We start from the raw sequence: 10,921 nt of genomic DNA, 5'->3' as shown, positions 1-10,921 counted from the left end.
AATCCTTTCATTTATGTGATAGGCCTGCATTTAAAATGAACATTTACCACAAATTAAAGGTATCTTATATTATTAGATATATTATTATAAAACATGCTTTGGTTAAGGAGTTATTGATACTTCAAGTGCAAAATGATGATATAAAACCATGATAAAAATGCACTTTTAAGTACTAATCACACCCCCCAACCAGCTTATTACTAGTCCCTAGTAATCAAAGTGTAAAATAGAAAAACAATTTGCAAATTCCACAAAGCAAGGTATTCATCATTTAACTTCCATTAATCTATCCAGATAAACAAACTCTCATTAAATTTATATATCTGCTGAATACCTCTTAACAAGATATTAATAAAACTTTCTTTTGTGCTCAATGTATCAACACATAATTATGGGGCTTTTCTTAAAAGAAAACAAAATTTTTGTTCTAATGTTTAAGGTTAACTTCCTTGCGATGGGATTATTATTTTTGTCTTTTTTTTTTACTTCTTTTTTTTTTCTTTTTTTTTAAATGTATATACATATAATTTAAAAACATCATGCATCTTTAACCCATGTAACGAGCTTTCAGCTAATGACTCCCAGACTAGTTGGTCTTAGGGCATTAGGTGTTAAGACACCCCTACGAGCTTAGTAACTCGGGTCGCAGATACTGATATGTAGATAGTGCAATGTTTGATTCCCTTAAGCTTTTCTCCTCAACCCATGTAACAAGCGTTGGGCCAATAGCACGAAACCCATTCAGACTTAGGGTATTAGGTGTTAAAACACCCATTCGGACTTAATTGCTTAGGTTAGGGAGGCTACGAAACCAAACTTATCTACATTTTTATTATCATCATTTTTTCTTTTCTTTTTTTCTTTTTTTTTCATGTTTTTTTTCTTAATTATATACAATCCCTTTTCCTTAGTTGTTACCTTTAACAAAAGAACATAAATAATGTAATAATCCAATATGCAACCCACAATCATATGTTAAAGTGTGTGTGTGTAAATTAAGGTTTAAGAATACATGTTAAATAAGTATATGAGCAGAATTAAGTGATAACAATGCGAGAGTTTGTAAACCCGAATATTTCAAGAAGTATTATAATAGACCTTGTTAAGAATGGTTACTAAGATGCGTCTCAAGAGTCACTTTAACAAAAGAACTCCTTTACTCTGTCATCCTAGTAACAACAATTATGCACATGCTTTATGAAATGAAAAACAATTTTGTTTTTTTTTATCAACTACTACGCTCTCCCCCCAACCAAAACGAGACATTGTCCTCAATGTTCTAAGGTAGAAAGATAGAGTATAGAAGATATCACCTGAAATAACAAGTACTGACAAAACCTGAAACACACTAAAACAAAAATAAGAATTAACAAAACACAATAATAAAACCAAAAGACACAAAAATTCACAAATGAAGGCTCAAATCCAATCTAAGCTTTTTACGGCTTCCCGTAGATGACCAATTTATGCGACTCATGGAAGGATCAATCACAGGAATGAAAGATTGTAGTTGGTCAATCAATTGTTCAGCAGTAGTAGCAGAGATTATGATTTGTCGTGCAGAAGATGTTAGAAATTCCTGTTCCACAGCATGATCAAGAAAAGACAACAACTTATCATAATAACCATTAACATTTAACAAACCTATGGGTTTATGGTGAATGTGCAATTGAGCCCAATAGGAAATATGAAAGATCTCTTCCAATGTGCCTAAACCACCTGGTAAAGCAATGAAGGCATCAGCATGATTAAACATTGCATTCATTCGAGCCGACATTGTGGAGACCTGAAGTTCCTCTCCAATTGTTTTTCCAATGATGTCCCATTGTGCCAAAGCTTCAGGGACGACCCCCAAAACTTGACTACCTCCTAAAAATGCAGCTATTGACACACCTCCCATTAACCCAAGACTGCCTCCCCCATATACTAAATGAATCTTTCTCTCAGCTAGCACCTGACCAAGATGATTTGCTGATTATAAAAACTCCTTTTCTTTCCCGGGACTAGATCCACCAAAAACACAAATATTTCTTATATGATGACCTGAGGAACTTGCCATTTCTACACACTTCTATAGTTTTTGAATGTATGGGTTGAGTAGAAATGAAAGGAAGGAAGAGAGGGTTTTATAGATGAGAAATTAGAAAGGCAATCATAACCCCTATATCTAGGCCAGCTGGAGTCTCCCACTCTTTCTCTCTCTTTATTTATTTATTTATTTACTTTTGAAAAAGCATGTGTATGTACAGGTAGTTATGATTGTGGCTCACATCTTCCCTTGGTTTTACGTCCAAGAACGGCTTAAACGCCCTCTATGGGTCGGGGATAGGCTTCCCATCCAGTTTTCTTAAAAACTGGCAAACAGGGACTTTTTTAGTCAGATTCCCAAGACTAAGTCGATCATGTTCTTTATGAAATAGTGGCGATAAATCATGAATTGCACGATGCACATCTCCACTAGGATGCGTCTCAAGAGTCAATAGAAGATTATCTAAAGACTCCTTACTCAGGCCATCCTTAATGAATTGTATTTTATCTTCACGGTTTATAGATACCATTCCTAAAGAACGACATTGTGTATTACAAGTCCATCTAGCACATCAATGACAGACTTTCAGTCATTTTGCAAGACGTTTCTTTGCAAAAGTGCTTTTACCTGTTCCAGACATGTGTGAAATGAAGGAATTAGAGGACTCACCTGATAATCGGACCTTTGCTTCAATCAACCAGTGAATATCTTCAGGAATTCCATGATTCATTAACAATCTCAATCTTGCACATCTAGCACGGTAAATTTTTGTAATCGCATTCTGAGGCAGAGCGGGAAAATACTTTTTCAATTTTTCAAGATTAGTGTCCATTTTCAAATAAGAATTGGAAGAGAGATTCAAAGAATTGCACAAATATATACACAGATATCAGTAATTGTGGGAAATTGAAAGAACCGACTTAAGTCACGGAGTACCGTTATCCGCCATTTGACCGGGGTGAGAGAAACTAGCAAAAATCACTCAAAAAGAAACACAAAAAAGAAAATGTGAGAAAAAAAAATAATCAACCTTTATCTACAAGATCATTCAAACCAGCTGATTCATTTTCACTAGAAAAATTATCAAAGTAAGCTTTCAAACGATGTCCATTTTCCTTAAAATCATAGTCATTCATTGAATTCTCAATATCACAGGCCCATAAGGGTTGTTCCATCTTGATCTTAGCTCTCTAGGCAATGAATAGAGTTGAGAATTATAAAACAAAACTTTTTGACCAGTATCAATCTTTTGACAATTTTCACAAGTTTTGCAGAATGCATGCGTGTCTTTGAACATGGTGGGCCAATTAAATCCATTTTGAAAGATTTTTGCAGTTGTCTTTTTTGATGAGAAATAACTTCCACATGCTTCAGAATGACAAAGTTTAATGACACTACTTACCTCATTGTCGGGAATGAATATTTGAAATATTTGATCAGGACAATATTTGAATAAGCTAGGGTCATCACAATAAAAATTCTTCACTTCGTTCAAAAACTTTTCTTTGTCTTGATTACTCCAATCAGCTGGCAAATCTCCTAAAGCAAGAAAATTAATATTTTTATCATACCAAGGCATTGGACTAAGAGAAAGTAAGGATTCGTTAGGAAAGTAATCATCGATTGGTGTGATGTCAGATGTCGAATCTGTTGTCACTATTGACAAAAGATCCACATCAACATTTTCGGTGCTTTTTTCATCTGTGATTTCTTCCTCAGCATAAATCACTTGCAAATCTTCAGATTCATCCAACTCATTTTTACTTAAAGTAGATTCAAGTTGATCATAAACTAATTCGTCAATATGATCTACTTCTTGTAAATCATTAATTTTTTAAAAATAAAAAAATATATATTATTTTGATATATTTTTAAGTGAAAAGTACTTTGAAAAACAACAACTATCACATTTTTAAACACTTCATTAAATACATAAATAGGATTCTCGTCTTTAATTAAAACTCTAAATATAAACTCTAAACTACTATAATTTTAAATTAAATTCAAATGCAAACCCTAAACTATCCTAGCCCCAAATTAACTTTAAATTGAAATCCCAAACCCTTAATCCCTAATAATAAATCTCAAAACTCAAATTCTTAAAGTCCAAATCTTAAACTCATAATCATAATCTTCTTAAAGTCCAAATCTTAAACTCATAATCCTTAACCATAATCCCTAAACCCAAACCCCAAACTTTTAAATTCATACCACAAACCAGTAATCCATAATTATAAACCCCAAACTCTTTAATCCAAACTACTAATCTTTAATCATAAACTTTAAACTCTTAATTTCAAAACTCAAACTCATAATATTTATCTTTAAACCCTAAACTCTTAAATTTAAGCTCTAAATCTTAAATATAAACTCATAATTTCTAAACACTACTAATAATAAATTCAAACCCTATAAACACACCATAGACCCAAAAACACAAAGATCAAAATTGGGTGAGATATTTTTAGTTTTAAAGATCACAAAACTAGCATTAAAATTTTGTTATATTGATGTAATATTTCAATGTTGTTTTTCTTTCTATTATTATAATGTTATTTGATCTTTTTAATAACGCAATATAACAATGTGTTGCATTCGCTCACCTATAAATATCATAATATTTGTTAACTTGTAAATGCTTGCTTTGCAATTATAAACAACTTGATATCGTTGATCACATGTTCATTTAATCTTTTTAATAACGCAACATAACAATGTGCTGCATTCGCTCACCTATAAATATTATAATATTTGTTAACTTGTAAATGTTTGCTTTGCAATTATAAACAACTTGATGTTGTTGATCACATGTTCATTTGGGTATTTTTTTACTTTAAATTCTAAATTTTATGTGCTTGTCCAAAATAAATTTGAATGTTCATAATATGAAAGGTAATATTAAAATCTCAACCTAACAAGTCCAAAATAATTATAAAAGTATAATAAAATATACATTAAATAAAATATAAAACTAAAAAAATACAAAACACAATTTCACTCTTTATATGTATCGTAGTCTATTCATGTCTATAACGAGAAGTCAATGAATTAGCTTCATTAATAGTATGACTTCTTGGTGTACGGGTCATCTCATCCTTCAACACAATAGAATCCATATATATTATCTCTCCAACCATCTCAAATGTAGTGCGCTTGAGTCGAACTAATAACATGCATAATAATAGGTAAGTGTATTATCTTTGATGAGACAAAGATTAACATCACCTTCTGACTATCTTGTAACAAAATCTCAACTTTCAGAAAATATAATTATTAATTAATAAATAAAATACATTTAACATCATCTATTAACTATAAAATATATGAAATACTTACATCATTTTGAATTCATTATGCATTTGGTTTATCCTTCATGTTCTTGTATGGAGAAACTTGCACTGGATTTGGTATTATATAATGTCATGTTATACCTCAATACCACTCTATGTATTAATCCTTTGAAATAATATTTTACACCTCCACAATGATCACATCTCCTCACATATATCATTGTGCTATATAATGAAGATGACGAGTCATTTGACTATAATTATCATACATACCCTACTAATTAATAGAATAAAATGTATCACTTGTATTTATATCGATCAAGATATATTACTACTAGTCAAACCATCACATCACTTGATATAGGCAATACAACTCAACAAGCTCAAAAAAGATGAGTGAGACCATAATTGTCCATAAGTCCCTTATCTAGTAGGTGTACATAGGAGGAGCAACTACCAGATCATCTTTTGAATAAGAATTTTACACTTGACTTATCGCAACATCAATAATGAAATTAACTATGCATGTTTTTTATATAAAAAAAAATTAAATTAGTAGTGAATATTCTATATACTATTGATATATATCTAACTTGCGATGATGAAATAACAAAATATATGTTAGATTATTTTTATAATCCTTTATCCCACACCACTTGACATTTAAAACCAATAAACTAATTAAATATGATATATTGTTTCTTGAAATAATATATAAAACTATAAAACGATTTCAATTTTATCCCTTTTTCATTGTTTTCGCATATCAGATTTAGTTTACGTTCTTTTGATTACTATTTGTTTATTTGAGATCATTTTTTTAAATTGATTTTTTTTACAATCTCTTCCTTTTTCATTTTTTTATATCAGATTTGATATTCTTTCATTTTATTGTTATTTTTTTACTTTGAAAAAATTTGATATTTTTTTTATATTTCATCCGTTAACATTAAATTAGTTGGAATTGAGCTTTTTGATCGAATCCGAGTTTAGAATTTTATGGGTTACAAGTTTGAAAAATTAATCCAAGTTTAAAAAATCCATTCAGGCTTACCTTTTTTTTTTAAGCTCATATTTTTTCAATTTCATCCTCTATGTTTAATTGAATATTGGGCTATGTTATTTTTTTATTTTTTTTCTATGGGATTCTATACTAATTTTAAAAATAACTCGAGTTATCTTGGGTCTTTTTATTTATCATCCTTGTTAAATTTAGCTTTTTTAAAAAAATCTATTTTTGAATTAAATTAAATTAAATTAAGTATAAAATGTTTATTTTATAATATTTTGTTTAGTTTGTTTTATAGGTTATTGCTTTGGTGGTGCTTGCAGCCTCATTCAATGTCATTTTACAACATTTTGAAGTGGCGTTAAAACCTTCTAGTGAGCTCCTTTTTGTGGTGGAGCGGTTTTTATGGCAAAGTAACAATAGGTTTTTTTGATTTCATCTTGTAAGTATGAGTATGATATTGACTAATAAAAATGATATTAAAAAGAAAACAATGGTATTAAAAAACAACAACAACAACAAGATAATCGGAACTTGGCTGGTTGATTGCAATACTTCTAAGGAACATTGAAAGGATTTTTAGAAAAACAATAAAATTATATTGTTCAAAGGGAGATTGAGTGATCAATATCTTACACGTATACAGGTAATGTTTATAAGGAAAATTGAATGTTTGCACAGTTTTATAGTCCTTTCGAATTTGATTCTTAGGATGCATTCGAAAAAGACTTGATTTAAGCGCACCAAAGACGGTCCAATCCAGGAATGTAACCAAAAATTTGTGACTTGAAATCGAAAATAGATCGATGGGCCATAGACAGCCCTATTTGGAAAACTAAAACGCATGCCCATTTGGGATTTGCTTAGCCTTGACACAGAGAGCAATGGAAGAGGGCTAATCGCTAGGAACACAAATCTCAACTTTAGTCAAGAACAAACCGTAATTATAATTTATAGAACTTTGACAAAGCCAACGTCCTTTTAGCCATCCAAACTCATATGTTACATCCTCGACTATTTTATTAAGAGCAAGCAGAATTGAAGTTGTCAGAAGAAGATAGCATCAGCATTTTGTTAAAAACAAAAAGACCGCAACAAACCCATAATTAACTAGTGCACGACGAACATTTTTTATCTAGCTAGTGGAATTGGCCTTTCATGTTATTAGAATTAACTTCTTTCATATTAATCCGGACAGTGCGTCGAGACCCTCTTCCACCACAGACTCCAAGTAACTGTAGCCTGAATTTCTCTCCGAGCAACTGGCGCGGATTTCACCTTGATTTCCTGTCAAGACCTTGAGCTGTGACATTTTGATCATTGCAACCACAAACTTATCAAAGAACAAACTTTGATTAACAGCAAAGCTAGTGACAATGCCCCTTGTCTTCTTGTTCGTGTACAAGTCCTGGTCTGAAGTAAACAGGCCTTGGCGATTCATGAGATCAACATAGTACTTGTTGTCAAATTTATTAGGAGATCGAATATCCAACACGGTTGTGCTATTGGAGTCTTCTGTTGGGCAAACTTCCTTGAGATTGTTTGCAAAGGTTTTGTCCATTGTAGGATCTTGGGTTGGATAGAGGCGGTCAGTGAAAGAGCTGCAGTGACTTATACCAATGGTGTGGCCACCGGACAGGGCTACCACGTCGGTGGCATCGAAGCCCTTGGTGGCGAGAGATGAGAGAATTGTATCGGCGTTGGCAAAGGGTGGCGGGAGGTTGTCTAAGGTTTCATTTTGAGTTGCAAATTTTAGACCGTCTCGCCTTCCCAAGGGAACATCATAATCTGGGCCACCAGACTGCAGTAGACAAAATGCATAAGTTAAAGAGGATTAGCTTTGGTTATGAGTAATGACTTGTTACCGAAAGAAATTTTATTTGATTCATTACACACACGGGGGAATGTGAGCCAAAATGTTTTTTTAATAAAAAAGAATAAAAAAAATTAATATCAACATAAAAAAATCTAAAACTTAATTTGAAAATAAAAAAATACTTTTTTAACAAAGCAGAACTCAAGGAGCCATTGCATATATACACCCTTATATGTGTTTAATGATCATGACCAGTCATAAGAAAGTCATAATAATAATTTTGCTAGGTAAGAGTACTTTTGAAAAAAATAAATTTGTTTTAAAATATTTTTAGATTTTTTTAATATATTAATACTAAAGTCAAAATAAATTTTAAAAAATATTACATTAATATATTTTTAAATAAAAAATATTTAAATAAGCAATCGCTACTAACCATAATATTAAATAATGGGCTCTTAAAAGATTACGAGGAATTAATTTGCCTCTCGCAATCACTGATCAACTAACTGGAAAGAAATCGACAGGCGGATATCTAAGCTCTGAAAATAACATCGGATAAGCTTATCTGGTCTTATCAGTCACATTTTATGCCCCTAGTTGCAGGACATATATTATATGGGGACAGAAAGACTTGACTTCCTCGTAATCTTCTATTTGTAATTACTTCATGTGTAATTAGTTATTTAACACTTATTCCTGAAATACCATAATAAATTTTAGATAATTAAAATTCAATTTTATTTTAAAAATCTAAGCTTTATATTGAACGTTTCGTTTCTCAATTTTTTTATATTATTTTTATGTTATAAAAATAAGTTACTTAACATCTAACAAGAGCCATAATTAGGCTAATTTTTAATTGTATTATTAAAATCAATGAACCCAAATCTCATTCCTATATTTCCTAAAGAAAGATAATTAATTACATTGTTTTCAAATTAATTTATTAAGTATGCTATTTTTTGAAAAAAAAAATCAATCACTCTACTTTTCCAAAAAAAAATGGAAAAAAGCTATTTTTCAAAAAAAAAATCTCGATTTAGACTCGACTCTCAAGAATATGGCTGGACTGCATACGGGTGTGTATCTAACGATACAGGAGATGGTATTAAATCATGTGCTCCATACTAGCTAGCTAGGATCATTCTCAAAAACTACGATAACAGAGAGTGATTCAAGTCGACTCACCAGGTAAACAGAGTCACGGGCTGCAAGCGCAAGAATATCAGAACAGGAGACGACAAGGCCGCAAGCCTTTTCCACGAGCCGGCGTAGGTCTTCGATGATCTCAAATGCCTTTGCTCTCAAGGTCAGGTTGGGAGGGGCGTCCTGCTCGCTTGGACCACTCGCCGATCCATCGAGCAATACTGAACCATCACATCCCTGCAGAGTTAATTTTTAGATATTAATTAATTGATAAAAAATAGTGAGTATGACAACTGAACATAATAGTAAATGCCAAGATGAGTTTTGAATATGTGAAATATCCTGTAACCTGAACAAAGCAATCATGGAAGTGGAGACGAAGCAAGCCAGCAGCTTGTTCGATATCCTTCTTGAACACCTTTTTCAGCTGTTTCCTTATAATGGATTCAACTTTAGGGCATTTAGACTTGTAGAATGTCCATGACAGGCCATTCACTATAGGGACAGTTCCCTGTGCTTCAGTGGAACAAAACCAAGAAGCTAGAAAGAGAGAAGAAATCAGAAGAAGAGAGGTAAAGGACTTAGCAGCACTGGCCATGGTTTTGCTTCTTGAGTCTTTGCTTCAATCAAAGGAGCAGCTGCTAATTTATACGCGATATGAGGTTCTACGTGTGCTTTTTTTGACTCTGCTTTTACACTATTGACTAATTGAAAGGCCACGTGGTGGACACATCCCCTGTGGTCATATTTACATGACGTTCCATCTGAGATACACATGTACAGAAAAGCTAATATGCCCTGTACTAAGGACGTCTAATGTACTATATTCTTCGTGTTAGAAGTTTGCTTTCAATATTACTAATTTGAATTTTATTTATTAAAAAATTATATAATTATTAATTTTAAATTTTATAAAATTAGTTAAGATATAAATAAACTGATTTGAATATTGATATTAATAAAAAATTAAAAATGTCTTGTCTACTTTTAAAAAAATATTTAAATTAATTTATATTAAAAAACTGATATAAATATATTAAAAAATCATTTAATTTTTTTTTCAAAATTATTTATAAAATATAAAAATAAACGATGTAAATAAATTAAATATCAATTAGCATTGCTGATTTGCTGTATCTCTTCCTTTTACAGGCTTTCATATTCGAACCCTTTTTTTATAAAAATTTGTAATTGATATGGATTACGTTTGATTTCTTTGTTTAACTGTTTCTTTCAGTTTTAAAATTAGCATTTATAAAAAAATTATTTTCTTAGAAATAATCTAGATAAAAGAGATCGTGGTATTGGATTATTTTTAGTTCAGCGAAGGAATTCTCACAAAGTAAAAACTAAAAAGTGAGTGTTAGAATATTTCTACTACTAACCGTGAGATTTGAAATCCAGTAGCCTAAGAGTTATGTTTATTTATTTTTGATTAATCTTAATTTGATTTTTCTTCTTTAAATTCATGTTAATCTTTTATGAGAAAAGAGCATGCATAAAAAATAAATTAAATTAAAATTAATAAATAAATCTTCTAAGAAAATTATTGTCTAACAATTACTTAATTCTCGGATTTTGTTTTTCTAGTATTTTTTTATAAATATTTTTTTTCATGGCATAGCATA

At 30.9% G+C, this 10,921-nt stretch overlaps 1 protein-coding gene across 1 annotated transcript; it reads right to left on the bottom strand.

Moving 5' to 3' along the window:
• Positions 1 to 7,233: 7,233 nt before the first annotated feature.
• On the bottom strand, positions 7,234 to 9,928 carry LOC105119449 (peroxidase 12-like). Its single transcript, XM_011017591.1, has 3 exons — positions 9,643 to 9,928; positions 9,336 to 9,530; positions 7,234 to 8,129 (listed from the first exon to the last, which is right to left on the bottom strand). The coding sequence occupies exons 1-3, from the start codon at positions 9,889 to 9,891 to the stop codon at positions 7,509 to 7,511; spliced, it is 1,065 nt and encodes a 354-aa protein (XP_011015893.1). The 5' UTR covers positions 9,892 to 9,928; the 3' UTR covers positions 7,234 to 7,508.
• Between the last annotated feature and the right edge of the window lie 993 nt (positions 9,929 to 10,921).

The sequence above is a fragment of the Populus euphratica genome, unplaced genomic scaffold, assembly GCF_000495115.2.
Source record: "Populus euphratica unplaced genomic scaffold, PopEup_1.0 scaffold2903.1, whole genome shotgun sequence".
Classification (NCBI taxonomy): domain Eukaryota; kingdom Viridiplantae; phylum Streptophyta; class Magnoliopsida; order Malpighiales; family Salicaceae; genus Populus; species Populus euphratica.
This window is presented reverse-complemented; position numbering and strand designations above follow the sequence as displayed.